This window comes from Alligator mississippiensis, chromosome 2 (assembly GCF_030867095.1).
Source record: "Alligator mississippiensis isolate rAllMis1 chromosome 2, rAllMis1, whole genome shotgun sequence".
Taxonomy (NCBI): domain Eukaryota; kingdom Metazoa; phylum Chordata; order Crocodylia; family Alligatoridae; genus Alligator; species Alligator mississippiensis.
The window spans coordinates 7,066,219-7,088,290 of record NC_081825.1 but is presented as its reverse complement, the minus strand read 5'-3'; the positions used below and the strand labels follow the sequence as shown (position 1 = coordinate 7,088,290).

At 46.5% G+C, this 22,072-nt stretch overlaps 1 protein-coding gene across 5 annotated transcripts in view; it reads right to left on the bottom strand.

Moving 5' to 3' along the window:
* SLC4A11 (solute carrier family 4 member 11) overlaps positions 1-22,072 on the bottom strand; it is a 213,402-nt gene that overhangs the window by 53,964 nt on the left and 137,366 nt on the right. For all 5 annotated transcript variants that reach the window (XM_059721424.1, XM_006276075.4, XM_059721427.1 and 2 more), the window contains 2 exons: positions 5,463-5,586; positions 898-1,104 (listed from right to left, as the gene is read on the bottom strand). In XM_059721424.1, coding sequence (XP_059577407.1) covers positions 898-1,104; positions 5,463-5,586 — 331 coding nt within the window. The remainder of the gene's footprint in view (positions 1-897; positions 1,105-5,462; positions 5,587-22,072) is intronic.

Here is a 22,072-nt window from a genome sequence, read left to right as displayed (position 1 = left end):
GCCCTCGGATCCGATTACCTGGGGGTGGAAGTTGTAGGATCTCCATCACAGGAGGATGCTGAACAGCAGGGAGACTAACATCTGTTGGGGGCAGTTTAAGTATAGTTTATCCTGCCTTTGGGCAGCAGGTAGAGTAGATGAGTCTCCATCAATCTTTAGCCTTGCTTAGCATCCTGAACTAAACGATTTCAGTCCGTCCTACCGTCCCTTACCCCTTTGCAACCCTACCATGTAAAGGGGGTTGCTTCATTACAACTTCATCCTGAACGAAAATTTAAAAAGGTATAAACACAGAGTGATTCTTATGAACTTTTATTCTGTCCCCTTTCATATTTCATAAAGAGCCTCTTGGGATGCATCTACCCTGCTTTCTCAACACGCCTGCATGTGAGAAAAGTCGCATCCATTTATTGCCGCTCGGGCTCACGCATTAGGCGGAGCAGACAGCTCGGAGCAGCTCCAAGTACGAGCATCCTAGCACCGTGCCCAGATGGTCCATCTTGGGGGACCCCAAGCACAGGACTACGGGCCTGCACTCGGACCTGCTCTCAAGTTGCCTTCTCTGCTTTATTTATGGGTCCGGGCTTGCGTGAAGCAAGAACGATTCATCGCAGCTCGTGGCTCAGTCGTGTCCCCAGGCTCACACGGGACAGGCTGGACACGCTCTAAAGTTTTCAAACCCATTTGCAGCGCTGCAAAGGAGATTTATTTATTTCCAACAACAAAAACGGTTTAGCTAGACTACAAAATGATACAAACCACCCGGTTTGAGGATGCGGAAGCGTAAACCACTGGCATGAATAAGCAGGGCCAGTGCAGGGCAAAGAAAACAACTATCCCAGAGGGTCCTTTATACAGAAACAACCGGTAGACGGACCAGACCTGTCCCCACCCTACCTTGAGCGGCTTGTGGCTGTGCGTTTTGTGCCCGTCGTTCACTGCCGAGGGTCTCTGGTTCACCACAGTCAAGAGGTGGCGTTGATGAACTAAAGCTTCTTTAAACTCTTCTTCCGTTTTTGTTTCCAGAAGCTTCTGCCGGAAAGTTATATCTGAAAACATGGTGGCAAACGTCCTACCCACTTCCGTGGCAGTTTTTGTACTTTTCTGGAGGGAGGGGAGGGGAAAAAAATAAAAAATAAATATTGCATTGATTATTCATCGTAAATGCATTCACGCTCTGAAAAACCTAACAGAAAAAAGTTCAAGTTGTTCCTCTTCCAACTAAGACCAGAACACAGGTTTTCACGTTTCCTCTGCAACCAGAGGCAGTGCAAGCCTCCAAATTAACATTTTAAGACTCTTGACCGGACTTCAGGTGCATGGGAGATTTCTCACAGGCAAGTGCAGAAGGCAGCCCCGTCTACCTACGTTGAAATCTCAACCACCGTGTTGTAATGTGTGCAACGGGGGCCTGAGCCAAATGCCGTTCAAGTCCAAGAATCATTTTTGAAGGACCTGGCCCAAGACCGTTGCAACATTAGTGGAGGTGGAGCTATTTGACAGGCATCCTTCTACTGTGCAACGTTTTCAAAGCGAAGTCTGGTTTTAGCAGCTAATGACATCCAGAAGGTTAAGGGCTGTGAGATGTAGCCAAGAGGTTTCCTTTCCCCAAGAAGGTTTACGCCCTTATCTTATTGCAAATACGGGCAGAAAGAGACTGCGGCCAATTCTCGCAGAAAACATTTTGTTAAGGTCATATCTGAATTTATATTCCACAGACATTTAACAGAAGCCAGACTGGCGGTGTTCAGAAGCTCCCCAGCTCCTTGCACTTATTCATCGCCAAACTTAAAATCCTGTTTGTCACAACACAGTGGGGATCCGCGAGGTGACGGGTGTCACGCATGCAAGGGGGAAGTGGCTAGGGGTACGTGGGAGACTGGAGAAAGCAAGAAGCTAAAACTCTTAAAAAGCAGCAATTCCCATTTCCTTCCAAGGTACTTGCTAGAAAAAGATTAAAGCAAAAAAGGATTAAGACAGGAAAAATGGGGGCAGCTTCTTCAACAGATTATTTTAAAATGTCCATGAGCTACTGATATGTTCTTCTAGTGTTCGGCTTTGGTACAGTGAGAAAGGGGCCTTTAATCAGGTAGAGCCAAGTACTCCAAGAATGAATGCCAGAGCACAGTGCAAAGGAAATGGCAGATCTGCTCCGTATCTGCACAGGGTAGCAACGGTACGTACACATCGGGAGCTGCAGAGGAGCCTGCATCTGGCGAGACCTCACCTGGACTCCTGTGCCCACCTTTGGGCCGCATACTTCAAGGATGTGGACAGATTGGAAAGAAGCCAGCAGAGCGCAACGGAAAGGGGTAGAGGCCTGGGATGCATGGACTTGCAGGGAAAGGCTGTAAAACCTAGGGTTATAGTCCAGAAAAAGGAAGGCTGAAGGGGGATTTCCTAACAGTCTTCAAATACCTGAAAGGCAATTATAGAGAGGGTGGAAGTGGGCTTTTCTCTCTGTGGCCACAGAGGACTAACTAAGAGCAATGGTCCCGAGCTGCAGCAGGGGAAATTTAGGCTGCCTAAAGAAGCCGGGGAATTTCCACCCCTCCCTCCCCATAAGAGATTTTCTAGACCAGATTGGACAGACACTTGGCTGGGATGGTTTGGTTAGGGATGATCCTGCCTTGAGCAGGGGACTGCACTAGAAGACCTCATGGAGGTCTCTTCCAGCCAGACTTTCCTATCCTCTTCTCAGCTGTAAAGATACCTGCCCAAGCAGAATTTCAAAAGCCCTTCAAGAATCGGGCATTGATCCTGGAGATCTTGACACCCTCCCTCCCCCTTCCAAAGATGGGATTCAAAACTTGAATCCATAAAATTTATCTGCACTTACCAGTCACATTCCCTGGTACGACTCTAGTCCAAAAAACATGTTGCTCCCCTATTCTGCAAGATGTCTTAAGCCTCAGAGCAAAGGCATCCTTCAACTACAATGCGAATGCACCCTTCCTGCACTGAGAGAGTGTCCATTCGTGGTATTTTTAGAATTATTTCCATAAGACAGAGTGATTTCTTAATTAGCCTTGCCCAAAAAAACCCCCCTCCATTCCAAGGCCCAACTTGCAGGCAGAGATGAGTCGCGCACACATGGCCTCCATTTTAACATAAAGCATAAGGCCCCAATGATCAGAAAGGCCCTATACATCTCCCGCTGTAGCTGAGGTTTCCCAGCATGTTCTTTCCACCACCCCTTGGACTCAACTCCCAGCCCCAGGTGTTTGTGGCATGTCTTTCGTGGAGTGCCCTCCCTTATGAAGCTGGTTCGCTCTATTAGCTTGCAAATATGCTACATTCTGGTGTAAACGGATGAAGGAAGACCCATTTGCCAGCTTCCTGGCAAGAGGACTCTTACCTCCTACCTGCGCCGCACCTAGCCTGAGGCGCTCTGAGAGTATTTCTAGCAGCTTCTGTAGCAAATGCAATTACACCCACCTTCTCCACACCTATAAGACCTCCCACCCCTAAGTTTTTCCCTGCGTGGATGGAGACTACATTAGTGGACAAATATAAGTTCATAGTTGGTAGGGGCTGGAAGGGACCTTTCACATCATCGGGTCCAGCCCCCTGCACTTGGGCAGGAAAGTCTGCTGGGATCGGATGACCCCAAGATGAGCCTCAAAATGACCCCCCAGCAAGATGGGCCTCAACCCTTTCTAAAAAGAAAATAGATGTGGGGATATGAGGAAAAGATGACAGTGAGAGTGAAAGGTTGGGGAGTGGCTTTTAAACCAGGATAGGTGACATTTCCAAGACATTTGGGTTGAGAGTGCCAACTGAATCACGTGTATAAGTTTGGGCTTGGTAGCAAGGCCAATGCAAAGAGTCAGTCAATCAAGACAACTGCGACTTTTCTTCAATCCATCTCACTACTACTGCTTCAGAGGCTCCACTCGTTTCCCTTTAGTTGGACACTGGCCATCACCACTCAGCTTTCTTAGCTCCAGTGTCTTCCTCCTACCTACTGCCAAAAGCTCAGCATTTTGCTGGCTCTGAACAAATAATAAGTTTATGATGTTAAAAAAAAAGATACCACAATGAATTGGTGCAGTTTGTTGCTGGCTCTTCATGTGAAAAAGCTCTTTTCAGCCTGTAGATTTTGCTGAGCAGACTGAGATCCAATTTTTTTTTTTTTAAATCTTTGTATTGGAAAGTACAAACTGCTCAATCAGTCTGGAAAAATTTGGTCCAGAAAGCAGGACCAAATCTCAGCTCTGCAGGAGATTGAAAGTCATGATAGTGTGCTGAATTATGACGCCATATAGAGACAGAGAAAACAAGTCCATCTATTAGAGACATTGGGGGGGGGGGGAAGATCCTTGTGGTCAGTGAAAAAAAACAAACCACAAAACACTGCATTTTTCATTCAGAAATAAATAACCCTGGTTTAGCTTTCGTTTTCTGTGGGAAATCTGCGGACAAAAATAGTAACGGGAGATCAGTGGATGCAAGCTTACCAGAGGCCTGCCTCCCTACGCTTTGTAGTGGTATAAAAAAAAATAGTCTGTCCACTGGCTTCATCTACACTGCGAATGGAGGTATAGGCGCAGCACGCGAAGACATGCCCAAGCCGCATTTAACCTCGGTGGTTCAGATACTAATAGAGAGATGCTGCTAGCCAAGTCATGCTGTTAGCCATGATGGTACCCAAGCTAGACTGAGGCTTGGTTGCAGTATATCTACAGATGATACAATGATGCCCTCAATTCCAGGGTGAACGTACCTCTTAGTGAAGATATCGCTTTTACAGACAAAGCCCTTTTGCCAGAATACCTTTCACCGGTGGTTCTCAACCTTTTTTTTGTACCAGGACCCATTTGCAAACATCGATGGCCAGTCCCGACCCACTGCCCCCTACCCCCGGGCTCCAGTCTCCCTGTGTGTTGGGGCATGGGAGAGCCCTAACAAGCCTCTTGCAGGCTGGAACTCTTCCAGGTTTAAAGGATAATCCATTTTTAAAGTTTGTCCGTGATCCTTTCATACATTCTTGAGACCCACTTAAGTCGTGAGAAATGCCGTCCTAAACCATCAAAGGTGTGCCAGAATAACTGTGCCTACACAAGGGGGGCTTTTGCTGGCATAGCTGTCAATCAGGTGTCAGGATGAGAAGGAGAGAGGCATCCTCAGCCCTGACTGATATCACAAGGGTCAAAATTAAGGGCAGCTTTTCTGCAGATCTCCCCCTTCCAGTGCTAGAACGGAGGTCATTCCTTTCTCTAATGAGGCTGGAAGAGCCTGGGGGTGGGGGAAGATAGAGAGAGAGAAAACCCATGTGTCATAACTCGATGCCTTAGTCAGAAGTAGACCCGTGGTGGTCATCTGTCCCGTTCGCTTCCCGCTGTGTCTCGTTATGTCTAGACGACGGGTTGTCGTCGTGTAAGCTAACAGGACCCCGGACGAAAAAGACAACGAAACAACCACATTGGAAATCTTCCAAGGCATTGATTGGCAAGACTCACCATCTTCGGAGGAGCGAGCACCAGTATCACAAATCTCACTTCGCAGGAGTTTTCTCCCCAGTTCTGAGGCCTCTCCAGGCGGCTGATGCAAACGTGACGTCGCTGAAGGGACTTTATAGTGCAACTGTCGGGGAAGGAGGAATCGTTAGGGCCCACGCAACGTGCAAAAGCAGATCATTTTTCCTCCTGGATAATGCTCAATACATCCTAGCTACGACAACGTACGAAAGAACAGGTGGCTTCACTACTGCTGCTGATGGAAACAAAAAATGGCATTTTAACGACAGCCATTTCTCTCCCTTTTAGCTGTCGATCCGGCTCTCTGAGGCTGGACCATCTGGGCTCCATTCCTGGAGCCGATTTCAAGCTTACGGGACTACTTCTCCTCATCTTTCCTTTCTGGCTCTTAAGAGCCCAGAAAAGCTCGCCCTAAACTTGCCGTGCTGCAGATCAATTGCTCTAGCTACAGGGCTTCCTTTTATCGTTGAGAGAATAAATGCACAGGTAATGCCTCGCGTTTCCACACACATCCATTCATCCAGGACTCTAAACTGTTTGCAAAGGCACTTTTAAAGTGAAATGGAGGGGGGAAGAAAGGGGAAGGGGAAAAGATGCTTTTATTTCATATTGCTCCTTTAATGGATGCCTCGATCTTTAAATTTTGTTCGAAAAGGGTTTTCCCCCCGCCGCTAGGTTGAAATTAAGACAATGCATGGCAAGTATCAGGTCCTGATCCTCCGCCTTTTTTTCTAGACAATACGGGCAGTCTCCAATGATGAAAACGGTGTCGTTACAGCTCCCTGGGGAAGCAGAAGTGGGATCTCTTCCAGCCCCATTAGAGAGGGGAAGGTGGTTTAATTAAGCCATCATTTTGCTCTTTCGAAGACTGCCGTGACTTCCAGCAAGAGTCATGACCTAACATTTTCAACGTCTAGTTTCCCCCCTTACCCGCAGCGGTTTTCGGTACGGGGGTTGTGCCATCGTTAGCTTCCATAAAGGAGCAAGTACCACATTTGACAGTTTACAATCACAATACAACAGTGGTGAAGTAGAAAAATCACCATCATCTTACAAGCGGAAAGGAGGAGACGCGGGGGGTGGAAAGCAGCAGTGACTTGTTCAAAGCCAGACCCGAAGTCCACAGCAGAAATATGAAAATGAAACAGAAAACAGGACCAAATTTTCCAGCTACCAAAAACATCCGTTCGCTGTCTGAATACTCCCGACTGTCCTTTGGAGAGCAACTGGCAACAGGTATCAACGGATTTGAGCAACGAGTGATAAATGACCCTCTATCCTAACTCCTGAGCTTTCGTCCTCCCAGTCTTAATGGCGTTCAATGTCGTTTTTTTTAAAATGTAATATAAATCCAAGGAAAGCTGTTATTTCCAAGGCTATTTTTTTTTTTGTTTCAGCGAGCATTTGGCCAAATAAATGACCAGCAATTAAAAGGAGTCGGACGCTGCTTTCGTCTGCCCTCCGCTTTTCTAGCATGATTTATAACCTTAATAAGCCTCCCAAATGACATTTCGCTAATAGGCCCTTAAAGGCCAGGACAGAGGAGTATGTCATGCAGGTAGGAGGGGAAGAATTAAATTCCTCCATATAGCTCTGCATAATTCACTTGTAAGTATATGCAGTATTGGCCCATTTACCAGGTGGATGGCTTTCTGATGGACAGGCTGTTAACTTACATGAATAAAGTAACTTAACTACCTGACAAACCGAGGGCTGCCTGTTAGAAAGCCTTAATTTGATGCAAAGCAGAGCTCTCCTTATCTGCACAATATGGGAGAGAACAGCATCTCACATTTTTGTGACTGCAATGGCCCCTTCTGTAACGTCCTCTTTATATTTAAATCCACCTCCTAACACGACAATCTAGACGTCTCCTACAGCTGGGAGTGAACCTACGCATCATCCGAAGCATTCGTTACACCTCAATGTGTTTTAAGGTCACGACCAGCAATTATTTGGAAGCTGGAGTTATTAAACAATACACTTCATGGAAATCTACTCTAGGGAGCAAAATAATTCAGTTTTTTTTTCCCCCCAACAGCTAGCAGAAAACTGGAAAAAAGTCTTTATTGGGGTCATCAATATGGCTGACCATGGGCCATGTACTACCACCAAATGGGCACTCCAACTTAACAAGGAAACCGGGCTAAGTTTCATGGATACAGCTTTGGGACTGGTAAGATGCCCGTCAAATCCAACCTCCGAGGTCAATTTACTCTCATCCATATTAATTTTGGGGGAGAAGCTTAGTGCATAAAGGGAGCAGAGAACAGTTCGTGCATTGTTAGCACAACCCACACTCTTGTTTTCTGCTTTGTCCGCTCACCGAGTCACCACTTCTGTCCCAGCCTTGAAGCTCGCTGATTAAATCAGTTCCTTTAAAACGGTCAGAAAGATATTGGTATTGTGGCCCCGGGCAGTCAGGGTACCACTGTGCCAAGACCAGTGCGCTACCGTAAGACGATGCCCTTGCTCCATTGTTAGCTACGCTCTAAACCATGGGATCCTACTTCGAGTGACGTGCATGACTGGGTGTGGTGTGAACCAATGCACAATCGGGATTTAAATCGGAAACACGATAGCACACGTGAGCACAAACTGGCACTGGGTTTAGAAAGTCACGTGCTTATGCATTTTCAAAGACAATACGCAGAGCAGACCAGTTCTAACACATTTAAAAGTATTTTTTCCCTTGCCGCCCAACAAAACTTGCATTGCCAGTCAACCCAAACATTAGCTCCCCGGTTCTCATAGGCATTATTTGCACGTATGTGGGGAAAAGAGGTTAAACATCACATAGCTGTCGCGGGCTTCATCCAGAGTTGAAAAGTTGGAAGTACAAAAATAATATTTTTGAGGGCACCATCAAAAAAGCTGAGATTCATCAATAATAAACACATTGGAGTATGCCTGGAATAGGGAATTATGACATGCCAGATATTGATTTTATAAACGGCGACAGAATAGGAAAGTAGGTCTGGAAGGGACTTCATCCAGTCCAGCCTCCTGGCTCAGGCCAGCATCATTCCCATCTAAGCTAATCTTAAACAAATGTTTGTCTAACCTACCTTTAAAAACTTCCAGGGCTAGAGATCCCACAATGTCTCTAGTTAAATCTGCTCCCATGCTTAATGACCTGCGTAACGAGAAAGTTCTTCCTAAGGTCCAACCTAAGATTTCCCTTGCTGAAATTTAAGACCATTAACTCCTTGTCCTGCCCTCTGTGACCACCGTGAGTCATCTATAACCATCCTTTAAGTATTTGAAGAGATGTTAAATCTCCCTTTAGTCTTTTTTCCCCTCCAGATTCAAGTCATCTCAGTTGTTCCAACCTTTCCTCTAAGTTGTGTTGCTCTCCACCGTAGATCGTTCTTGAAGTGCAGCGCCTACAACTAGACAATGCTCTAAGTTAAGCCCTCTGGGGCTGAACAAAGCAAGGGTTAAACACAAGTTAACGTTTTAGGGAGTCGGGTGTCTGGAGCAAGAATAGATATTGATAGGAGGGACTCTTAAATAAACTCATTTACATGGGGTTGCTATGTGATTAGTCTGGAATTAAGCTTCTTTAAAAGAGGTGGGTGTGGGTGCATTAAAGAAATTCCTTTCAGGTTTACCCTTTTTAAACCTTGCCTAGCACCCTTTCAAGAAAATAAATGCAGATAACGTGGGAGACCAAACATAATAAATTTAGGCGGGTCACTCATGTTGTAAGAGCCTTCCAGGTGGATGGATAACCATTGCAAGAAACATTTCTAGGAACAAGCAGATAAGGGAAGATTTAGGGTGGGGTCTCCATTTGTGAGCAGAATAGCTGGCACCTAGTTAGAGTTACATTCCTACTATTTACATGTGACTGGTGGCATCAGAAACCAAGTTTGCGTTATTAGGATAGCTCGCGGGCTATTCAGACTTTGTTCTGTATGGATACCAAACCATAATTTGGCCACAGAAGGTAGTGAAATGACGGCAATGCAATGACTGGGTTATGGCAGTGGTCCTTCACCTCTTGCAGACTCAAAGGACCCCTCCAAAAATGCCGGCTCTCGAGGTTTTCACTCCCTTTTTTGACCACAGAAAAAACAGAGCAATTCTGCTGTTGAGAAGAAGATCAGAAAGCCTACAACAGGCCCAACTTTTAATACTATGGATTCCTATTTGATGTTACTAGGTTGATCTTGTGAACCATGTTTGCACACCTAACCGTGCTAACACTGCATGGTGCCCCATGGCAAACTCAAAAGGATCTCAAGGCACCTCATGGTGCCATGGCACCTGCTTGGGAATTGCAGAGTTAGGGACACCTATTAGGAGGTGATCCCGAGTCGGGACAGGCATGCTCTCCACAACTCTAACCACCCCAGAGCCCCTCTCAAATACCACAACCCTAACCCTAACTGTCCAGCCTGCTCAGCATTTTAAAATCTGTTTTACTTTAATTGAAAGATGCCACCCTGCAATCAACCTATTCCTTTTAAAGGGTGAAATGACTCAGAAAACACAGGGATATAGGTTGTAGCCGTGTTGATCTAAGGACACAGGCAGGCAAGGTGCTTTGGGTAAATCTGATATCTTTTATTTGACCAACTCAAATTAGTTGGAAAAATTTCTTTTTTGTAAGCTTTCGGGTATAAACAAACCCCAAAATAAAAAAAATTAAAAAATCCAATTAAAAAACAAACTTGACCTAAACTGCAATATTGAATTTTGTCAAGCTTCCTCTTCTACTCCCCATCCCCGCAAATTATTTCTGTACAACTCAAATCAGTACTTTTCCTTTTTTTTTTTTTTTTAAGTTAGGCAATGGACCTGAGAAACCCATTATTTGCAACTCTCATCACAACAAAATAAGAGATGAAAGGCTGGGCTGCGATTGCAGAAGTCTTGATATAGGTATCACATGTTATTTGTGAGACGCTGTACAACTATGTTCATTGTTACTAGACTATTCATAAAAGGAGAGTATTCATTTCTGCATCGCTAAGCCGTGACTTAAAAAAAAGGCTGAATTTAGACCAGCATTCAGCACAGCAGGGCAGATCCTCAGGTGGCAGGAACTGGCAGAGCTCCACCAAAATCAGTGGAGATGCACCGGTTCATATGAGCTAACTATACGAACTACGCCCAAGATGTTATTTAAGCAATAGCAAATTTCTCACGCCGATTATAAGAAGAGGCAAGCTACGGAGACCCATAAGAAACAGAAAGCCTCCCCTACGGGGTAAGAAAGGAAGTCCGTGCAGTATAAAAGTTATCTGCCCCAATAAGAGAAATGCCGAGTGGAGGCAATCGGCTAGCCAGCCTTTTCCTGTCTTGGAGGAGAACGTTTCTGGCTCTTCTCCACCGCAGATAAATCTAAGAGGGGAAAGCCCCAAGTAAGCCAATTCAAGGGTAAGCCTTCTGAGACCAGAACCACATATGATGGAGCAACCTGTGACAACCTGGACGGTCCCCTGGCCTAGGATATATATTGACAGCTTTAGTCGCCCTTTGTCTGGCACAAGTTCGGTCTTGACAGAGGCACTACAAGGCAGGCAGGGCAACAGGACCCATGGGGGGGGGGGATGGCTGCAGCAGCAGATGCTATTCTTCTACCTCCCCTTAAGTTGGCCCTAGTTATCCTGCTGGGTCTTGGTGCTTCTCTTGGGTATCAGCAGCTCAGCTCACGAATGCCTGCAATGAGTGACTCAAGGGGAAAAAATCCCAACCGCACCCATTACCGTCTAAGAGAGGGATTTCCAGCTAGAGCAGAGTGCACCATCTTCTCCATCTCTGATAAGTCCCTTTTAAACTCTTAAAAAGTTAAAAAAAAGTTTTGACTTGACAGCTTGAAATCGGAAAGCACCCTGAACGGTCAGACAGCTTCCCCAACATACCCATTAGCAAGAGAGTACGCTTCAAATGGCCGGTATTACACAATTAAGTCTGATTAGGCTGGATGTAGACTTCAAAAATAAAAACACAGAGAGGAAGAGGTGTTGAATGATTGTGGAGAGATGATTGTTATAAGCACGGGAGCTAAGGCACTTGCATACAGGATTGCATTAATGGAATAACGTCCTGTAATCATTCCTCTAAAAAGAGCCAGGCTTTTCTACAGAAAAATACAGAGTTGTCAGGGAATAAGCATGGCAGAAGACTATATTTTATTATTCACGGGCAGAGAGAGATGCGCTGTATTATTCCTAGGCACGCTTTTGCACCAATTACTGTGTTTTAAACATCAGAGATTTGAAAAGCTGCTATTTAAAAACTAAAATTGTAATGACATTGTTTTTCCATCTTAGCAGAGACCATAGAAACAGGCCATAACATGGTCCTTAGAGTCCATACTGATAATTGCTTTTAAAACGCTTGCACAAAACCCCCCAAGCCATGCTCTTTGGCTAGGTTTAGGGATAAAAAGCAGGAAAACAGCAAGATGTCCCGTGTTGTCATCGATTATACACATGAACACAAAGTTGGTTGCGGGTCTCTTCAATGTAACACTATTTCTATAGCGTTTTTGCTCGGGGTTCAAGGCAGTCTCATGCAGCGTGTCTGCAATATTATTTGGGTGCTGTGAATGCAGCACCTCCAGAACGGGCTGGATGACGGTAAATTAGATATCAGTAAATACACAGCAGCGCAGAATACAAGAAACACACAGATCGCCGCACTGCGTCTCTACTTCCTCCGGTTTGCCAAGTCACGGGGCTTGATCAAATCAGACTAACAAATGAAAAACCAACCCACCCTCCCATCCATGTACTTTAACCAACGCGTTCAAAGAGGCTTTTCAACAGCTTGCCACGGGCTATAAGTGGGCATGCAAAACTTCCAAAATTCATCTGTTTAAAAAAAATAAAATAAATGAAATAAAAACATTGATACAGCCTGGCAAGGGGCAGCAATCTTGGTATCAACACTGTCCTAATGTGGAGTAACCCACATTAACCACAGACATAAGGGAAGAACACATCAAGGACAGACGCGCTGGCAGCGAACAGACCCGCGGGGTGCCAATGCCACTTCAACACAGACTGTTCCCCCTGTGAGGTTTATCTAATGCTTATGAAGTCTCCAGAGGTACGCAAGCATTAGTCTCTCCTTTTAACAGATGGAGAAAGGGAGATGAAACCTTGGGACTGAACTGCGTTCTGCCCGTATTCAAGAAATCTCTTCCCTTGAAGAGAAGGGGCACACATAGTACGTATGTACACACCCTAACTTACTGCAGCTAAGCCGACTTAAAATTAAGTCGATTTACACATGCATGGAACAGAGCTGACAAATGCGGCACAAGATAATACACCTCTAAGGTGTATTATCTTGAGTCACATTGGACTCCTATATATACACGTGCAGGAAGGCAGCTATGCTGCGCTGTGATGATAGTGCGGAGCAGACTCAATTAATCAAGTCTGCTGAGTGTGGAAATGACTGCGCTCCAGTGGACTCCAGCGTCATGTGTATCAGCATCCCTGTGCTGAAAAAAAGTGGCATCGGGGTGCTTTAGCGAGCTTTAGTTCAAAGCACCCCACACCATTTTTCAGCGTGGGGATGCCGATGCACGTGACGCTCTGGGATCTTAATCAGCATGGCTCTTGGAGCTGCGCTAATTAAAAAGTGTCCCTGCCTCCCAGAGCAGGCCCGTTAGTCAACTTGACTTAGCTCATGAGAGGGCTGCCACCATGTCAAGGAGCTGTATGCTTGGACGTGGCTTAATTTAAAATAAGGCAACTTAACTAAGTCGACTTGGTACGTGTGCATGCACCCCTAGTGCCCAACAAGACTCCCGTGGGGGTGAACAGAACAACAGTCCTGGTGCTTACCCAGTGCATGCAACCAGCACAACTGCTCACTTCGAAGAGGACAATGAGACCCACCACTCGCTTCACCCCATCATGAGCCTACCCGTGCCGAGAGTACAGTTTATCCCATAATCTCCGGGTAGTGGAAAAGCCACTAGCGGCAGAGGAACACATGATGACCTCAAAGGAAGATACAGCAGGTGCTCTCGCACCATGTGCCAGGGCAGCCTTAAAGAGCAGATGCCTCGTGTTGGCTTGTGAAAGATGCTCTGCTCCAGCAATGTGTCAGACCTTGGCATTATAACCCAACACGGCCCAAGCGCCAGCTCTGGGACAAGATACCTGCCCCCCTCCGGTTCAGCCTCCAAGTTGACCAGCTCAGCATAACAGACTGGGGGGGGGAGGAAAAAAACCCAACCAAACCACTTGCACTCAAGCAAAGTGGAGTGCAAGCTCATTTACAGCGGTGGCACATTTTAGAAGATTGGCCTTGAGTCTCTTATATTTTAGGCACTTGGCAGAATAATGTGGATGGTATTTGGAGGCGGCATCTGTGATCAGCGTGCTGTTAATATAAGCGCCGTTCCAAAAAATTAATCACCTTGAGCTCAGTAAAGCACAGGATAAAGCCCTTGGTGTTGATTTCTACTTGCATGGAAAAAGATGACTATTGCAGCCAGCTTCTGTCAGTTGGAGGCAGTCGGAGAGAGTCCTCCAAGACGGCAGTAAAAATGTCCCACCGAAATACTGAGCTTGCAAGAGTAAACACTGAAGTGAGTCACCACAGATCTCAACAAATCTATTGGATACTCTACTCCCGAACTTGGAAAAAGTAGCAGGCTACATTTCAGACATACTCTGACCACGTGTCCTTTTATTCTAAAGACCAAAAAGAAACCAGCAATGCAAGCCACTTTAAACCAAGTAGCGGACACACGAAGTACATCCCATCGCAGTATTTTTATGAGTTTAATCGGCACGTAGAACCAAATCGAGGACTTACCTAGCAGCACTAATGTGAAGGCAAAAAGCTCCGAAAGGGGATCAAACCTTGTTCATTATATTTTCTTCAAGAGCTACAGCTCGGAGCAGCCCATTAGGTCGTCTGACCTGCAGAAGGAATAGGCTTCGGGGTCTTTTTAACTGAGATATTAATGTATTAGAATTGTATACCTATCTTTTCCAACAAAGGCTCAAGACAGCTAAGCACTATCATCTGAACGATATATCACTGAGTGCCACGCGTACTTTTAAGGAACTCTGGGCACATCTACATGTACATATTAATGCGCATGAATAAACTCCAGGAGTTTATTGCTCCTGGGCATGCGTCTTCACCTGGGACTGCAGCATGTTGAGCTATGGGGGCCCCAGGCTGCTCCCGCCAGCTCAACATGCTGCGGAGGGGCTGGCTGGGGCACAAGGGTGCTTCAGCAAAGAGCTAGGTGGTACTGGAGCACCCTCATGCCCCAGCCAGACCCTGTCAGCATCTACACATGCACTGCTGCAGTGTTTTTTTTAAACTTGTAGGACTTGCATTTACAAGTGCTATCCTGCTGCAGAATACTTTCGTTTACTCCAGCCCAACAGGGGCACACATGTGGACAGGAAACATTTACTGTATAGTTAATTAGGCAGCTCCACAGTGAATGTCTCGTGCAGTAATTTGAAACTGTGTCAAGAGATGCACGTATAACTGCAAAGTACCAGCCCGGACGTACCCACGAAGCTGGAGCATCATAAAAGTGGCACGCGTTTGCTTGAGTGCTATTCTGCTATGCTGTAGCACAGAGGGCTTGATATATAGACCAGCAGCAAAATGGCTCAGGGAATAATAAATAAAAAGGACAGCCCTGTTTTTAAGTTTAACGTGGGGACAACAGTCTATTTCCAGCTTTGCCAACGAACTCCTTTGTGACCTTGGCCAGGCGAGAGTTTCTCTGTGCTTTTAGAGTCTGAGATCCGAGTGTTAAACGAGGAGATTCACACCTGGCAATACACTGTTCACATGATTTAAAGAACAGGGGGCCAAGTATATCTTCACACACCCCAGCAAGAGACACGCCACCGGTGTCTGCATTCCTCAAATGGACAGCAAGTACTCTCGAGCACGTGGAGAAAGGCGACTTAGCTGCCCAAGTCAATGAGACCTAGGACAGCGCCCTGGACTGGTGATGTTGGAATCCTCTTACCATGCCAGGAAGAAAATTTGGTGCACCAAAAAGGACCACTTTCAGAATAATAGGGTCAGAAAGGTCCTCCCCTCTGGTCCAGTCCTTCCCCCTGCATGAATGTCCTTAACTGTCCTCAAGATACCCCTGTCCAAAGCCTATCCAGACCCCGCTTGAAAACCCGCCAATAAAGGAAACGTGGTGATTTCCCTGGGCAGTCTATTCTGCTGTCAGACCGTTCTAGCAAAAACGAGAGCAGAAAGGCTACTCTCCAGCAGCTTTGCAAGACCAGCGAGCAGGCCAAAGATGCAAGAGCCGCAATAAAAGGCTTTCCAACTGGGATCCCCAATAGGACTCCATCTCCCAGACCTCTGAACAAAAGTTTCATAACCTGAGCAAGTCTTACAGCAAGTCTCACACAGGCATGGGCTACCTAAACAGTGAGAGCACATTCAGTAATCCCTTCAAAAAAGTCTTTCCTGCATCATGCCTGAACAGTTCTTTAGCAGATGAAAGCTTCAAGGAGCCGAGCAATGGGAAGGACATCACGGGGCCCAAAGGTTTCAAATCAAGTATGCATCCTGAAATGAATCGGATGGGGCTTATTTTATGGCCAGCTATTCACGAGAAAACACCCCTTTTCACTGAATGAGTGACAAAGGATGGGGACTGCTGTTGGAAATTCAGCAAGATCATTTGCAACTTTTCCAAACAGGCCGGTCTGGATCCGAAGGTCCCCTGCCCATGCTTTTAAGCAGAGTATGGATCCAGACGGGGAAGCCGACCTCTCAGCTAAGCCAATAAGTCTGAACCTGGGGGGAGAAAGACAGCTCCAAGAACTGGAAACTGCTTTGCCTGGACCATGGTCAACACAGCCACCACCGCCGGGGTCGTGTCACCTTTCCCACACCTCTCAAAATACAGAGGAGCGTAAACGCAGAAGGTGGGCACGGAGAAGTAGTCTTCTTTCCTGGTCTAGGAGGATGGACACCCCAAATTAACTGAATATCATCTCCCACAGTGAATGATTTCTATATAAAGCGGTGGCAGGGTGCAGCAAGACGAGGGGTCAGCCAAATTTGACCCTTCTCATTTGGAGGAATTTAAGTTAGATCTTTAAAGATCGCTTTAGGTCTTCAGCGCAAAGGCTGCGTTATCACTATCCCCTCATTAGTTTTCCTCACTTAGGATAATCCTACCACAGTGCATAATACCAGCCTCATCCGAACCTCCCTTCTTATGAGAGCGAGTTAATTTAGGGTTTTTTTAAACAAAGACGGCAGCATCCGTTTGAAAGTCTTAGCTCAGGGTAAGAATGAATAATAATAATACACTAGAGAAAAAACAGAGAAAAATTATTTTTAAGGAGTTCTTCGCATTAATATGGAAAACAAGTTCTTTTTCCTGACAAACCTTCTACCCATTTTTATTTTGCTGCTGGTTACGTATTTCATAAATTTTGCTTTAGGCAGAAAGTAGGGTCTAAAAATACAGCTCCATTAAAGTCTTGTGCCCACCAGCCAGAGCAAGAACGCAGTCAAATAACTAGATATAATTATAGGGAATAACTCATCTACTTTTCTCCCTTAACACCTCCCTTGGTTTTTTTTAATCGGAGGAACAAAAGGAGGAAATAAGGAAAATTGTGCATAATAGCACTAGACACCTTTGGGTTATAAGCTTATTTTTCAATTCCTTCTTTGCCACGGAAAGAAGCATTACTCACTCGCACGCACAGGATTTCAAGCCTCAGGGTTGTCTCATAGGGAAGCGAAAGTATGAAAGTGTGCCATCAAACCACAGGATTTCAATTAAATCTGGACAGCCTCACTGTCATTTTTGACTACACAAGCATTTCACTAGGAAGTGAATTGCCTTCTGAGTGTGTTCGAACGCTCGTGCTCTCCATGACTGCGGTGGACTTGTGCTCACACCTGCTGAAGTTAAGGTCAGCTAGAGACAGTTATGCTTTTTCCATTATAACAATTTTCAGCAGCTCACTGCTTCCTGATATGTTCTTCATAGTTTCCCACAATCTGGAAGTGAATTAATTAAGTCCTTGACTTCAGGAAAGCCGACTTTGACAAGCTCAGGAGGCTTGTCAGTGAGGCCCTAAGGGACTGTGACCGCAGGGAGAGGGGAGTTCAAGAAGAGTGGTCGCTCCTCAAGGGAGCGATCCTCAATGCACAAACTAAGTCTATTCCATCTCGGAGGAAAGGCAGCAAGAGGGCACAGCAGCCCCCCTGGCTCTCCAGGGACCTAGCAGACCTCCTGAGGCTAAAAAGAAAGGCCTACAAAGGATGGAGGATGGGAGTCACCTCCAAGGAGGATTATTCTGCACTGGTCCGGTCCTGTAGGGAGCAAACCAGGAAAGCCAAGGCTGCAACTGAACTCCAGCTAGCTTTGAGCATCAAGGACAATAAAAAGTCCTTTTTCAGATACGTGGGGAGCCGGAGGAAAAGCAGGGGCAACGTTGGACCCCTGCTGAACCGGATGGGGCAACTGACAACTGACGCCCAGGAAAAAGCCAACCTATTAAACAGGTACTTTGCGTCGGTATTTCATCAGCCCCACGGGACGCCCGTGCCCGCTACAGGGCCGGGAAGTCCGGGTGAGGGTGATCCCCTGCCCTCCATTAATGCTGACTTCGTGAAGGAACATCTTGAGAAGCTGGATACCTTCAAGTCAGCCGGCCCTGACAATCTTCACCCCAGGGTACTCAAGGAGCTGGCGAGCATCATAGCCCAGCCTCTAGCGCGGATCTTTGAAAACTCTTGGCGCTCTGGTGTAGTGCCCGAAGACTGGAAGAAGGCCAACGTGGTGCCTATCTTCAAGAAAGGGAGGAAAGTGGATCCGGCTAACTATAGGCCCATCAGCCTGACTTCTATCCCGGGGAAGATCTTAGAAAAGTTTATTAAGGAGGCCATCCTTAATGGACTGGCCGACGCCAACATCTTAAGGGATAGCCAGCACGGGTTTGTTGAGGGTAGGTCTTGCTTGACCAATCTCATTTCCTTCTACGACCAGGTGACCTATCACCTGGACAAGGGAGATGAGATTGATGTCATATATCTTGACTTCAAAAAAGCCTTCGATCTGGTGTCCCATGATCGTCTCTTGGAGAAACTGGCCAATTGTCGCCTTGGGTCCTCCACAATCCATTGGCTGGAAAATTGGCTCCGGGGTCGGACCCAGAGGGTAGTAATTGATGGAAGTCACTCATCGTGGTGTCCTGTGACCAGTGGGGTCCCCCAGGGCTCTGTCCTTGGACCCATACTGTTCAACATCTTCATTAATGATGTGGACACTGGAGTCAGAAGCGGACTGGCCAAGTTCGCCGATGACACCAAACTTTGGGGCAAAGCATCCACGCCAGAAGACAGGCGGATGATCCAGGCTGACCTGGACAGGCTCAGCAAGTGGGCGGATGAGAATCTGATGGTGTTCAACGCCGATAAACGCATGGTTCTCCACCTTGGGGAAAAAAAACCTGCAGCATCCTTATAAGCTCGGCAGTGCTATGTTGGCTAGCACTATGGAAGAAAGAGACTTGGGGGTCATCATTGACCACAAGATGAACATGAGCCTGCAATGCGATGCTGCGGCTAGTAAAGCGACCAAAACGCTGGCTTGCATCCATAGATGCTTCTCAAGCAAATCCCGGGACGTCGTTCTCCCCCTGAACTCGGCCTTAGCGAGGCCGCAGCTGGAGTACCGCGTCCAGTTTTGGGCTCCACAATTCAAAAAGGATGTGGAGAAGCTTGAGAGAGTGCAGAGAAGAGCCACGCGCATGATCAGGGGTCAGGGAAGCAGACCCTACGATGACAGGCTGAGAGCCCTGGGGCTCTTTAGCCTGGAAAAGCGCAGGCTCAGGGGTGATCTGATGGCCACCTACAAGTTTATCAGGGGTGACCACCAGTATCTGGGGGAACGTTTGTTCACCAGAGCGCCCCAAGGGATGACGAGGTCGAATGGTCACAAACTACTACAAGACCGTTTCAGGCTGGACATAAGGAAGAATTTCTTTACTGTCCGAGCCCCCGAGGTCTGGAACAGCCTGCCACCGGAGGTTGTTCAAGCGCCTTCATTGAACACCTTCAAGATGAAACTGGATGCTTATCTTGCTGGGATCCTATGACCCCAGCTGACGTCCTGCCCTTTGGGCGGGGGGTTGGACTCGATGATCTTCCGAGGTCCCTTCCAGCCCTAATGTCTATGAAATCTATGAATTTGAGAGACTTCAGCAAAAAAATCTTTGGGCGATTTTAGTCCTGCCAAGGTGGAGTGCAGGGGTGCGGAAACCATCTTTCCAAGCACGTGATATTAACTGGCTTTTTCTGCTCTCGCCCCTAAACTATGGCTCAATTTAAACACTGGAAAAATATTTCTCCTACTTCCTGAAGACTCTCTCAGCAAACCCCCCCCCCCCCCCCAAAAAAAACAAGCTGTGATATTCAATGATTACTTGCTTTGTATACAAAGGCTCTGGTTAATGCATGGAGGTACCCGAACAGAAAGCTGGTAGCAAAAATATCTACGCTATACAGGTTTTCTGCACCAAATACTTTCCGTAGTAAAAATCATAGAAAATGAGGGTGGAAGGGAGCTCAGGAGGTTGCATCTAGTCCAACCCCTGCTCCAAGCAGGACCAGCCCCAACTACATCATCCCAGCCAAGGCTTTGTCTACCTGGGTCTTCAACACCTCCAAGGATGGAGACTGCACCGCCTCTTTGGGTAGCTTGTTCCAGTGTTTTACTACCCTCCTCATGAGAGTTTTTCCTGATATCCAACCTCAACTTCCCTTGCTGCAACATGAGCCCATTGCTCCTTGTCCTGCCATCTGCCCCCACTGTCAGCATTCAAAAGCTTGTCCATCACAACTACACAGCTGTTCCAACAAATGATATCCCCCTAAGAAACGCTTGTCTCAAACAGAATAACTTATTGCATTTCCCCTTCACAACTCATGTTCAGATGGATTTTCCTCCCCCCCGCCTAGGATTCCCATCCCTGCATTTGCTCCCGATGCTTCAAAGCCATGCATCTGGAAGCTTGTTTCGAGACTCAATTGGAAGCAGCACAAAACCAGAGTTCAGCTCAGTCTCCCACAGGATAGCATTAAAAAAAATGGGTTTGAGCTCTCCTAGGCTTTACCGAGGAGCCAATTTCATCCCAAAAAGAAATCGCTAATGGGATGGAGACCTAGCACTATACATCCGGCGCGGCCAGGATTCACACAGAGAGAGGGAGGGAGGAACAACGCTTCCAATTTTGTCGCTGAAAAAAAGAAAATCAATTTCCTTCCGAGGTACTGTATAAATCAAAGTCCCTAACACCGTCTCATCTATACTGCAGCCTCTCCGATTCCTCCATCTATCAGACTCAAAAAAGAAGGAGCAGATATGCCCTGCTTGAACATGAATTACACAACCTCAGAAGGACTGGCACACTGTCTCCGAGGTCTCTCTCTGCGAGCAGATCACTAACTATATTGCTAAATACAGTCCTATAGAGGTGCGTGTCATTTTGCCATGCAAGCTAAAGAAGCCAGGAAGACCTCGTAATCTAATTTTTGATCTATTTTGTCTATGTACAGTAGAGGCAAAGGGCATGGAGTTCACTTAAGTGAGTACTTCTATAGCAAACACAGTAAAGGCAGGCAGCTTTCAACACAGGAAACAGATTAAGGCTCTGACTAATGAAGAAGGAGATTCTTGGGACTTGCGAGGACTTTGGGTTGCATTAAAAAAAAGAAAAGAAAAAAAGGGACCGTTTCTGGCTGCACCTCCTCCGAAGTGGGCGCACACCGTTATGGAGAGACATCTAAAGGAAACGAATCCCATTGTTAACCTTTGCTGAAAACGATGTGGGAGAACAAGTCACCGCACCCCTTTCTGAAAGGGATCCAAATATTGCGGTCGCATACACGGAAAGGCTTTGACGTAGGCTGGGATGAGAAGCGAGCACTTACAAAGTCCTCCAGACTTCCCTCTCTCCACACCCCGGCCCCTAGTTTTAATAGCAGCGGGGGGATTTGTTACCCAACTGTGGCTTCCAAGAGGAGGGGAATGTTTTTCATTAAAATGCATAAAGTCAAATTTGCAAAATTACGTCTGCCCAATTAACAAATGAATAATTCCCCCCTATCCTAACAAGACATCGCTGCTTCTCAACTGCAGCAGGGCTACAGCGCTGTAGCCACGGGGGTCCTGGAAGTAGGCAAGAAGCTTTTTTTTTTGGTAATAGCATTTATTTGACCAACTGTATAATTGGGAGAGACAGAGTTGATTGAATGAGATCATCAAAACTGCCTCCCCCCTCCCCAAACCAAAAAAACCAAACCTCTTGCTTCTCATCAGTTCTCAGTGCCACCCCTACAACACATACGCAGATCCAGCAGCTCAAAACTTTTGCACAAAGGCATCAAGCGGGCTGTGAGCACTATTCTAGCCTACAGGCACTCCCAGAGGCTAAAAATACATGACTTGAAAATATAGCAACCGACTGCCACTTCCACACTGATTATGCTTGCTGCTTGGGGCCTGCATGAGCTGTGCCGTGCAACAGCGTGCCTTACCATCTGACAAAATGATGCATGCACTTTATTCCCATCTCCCTACCTGTACAAGG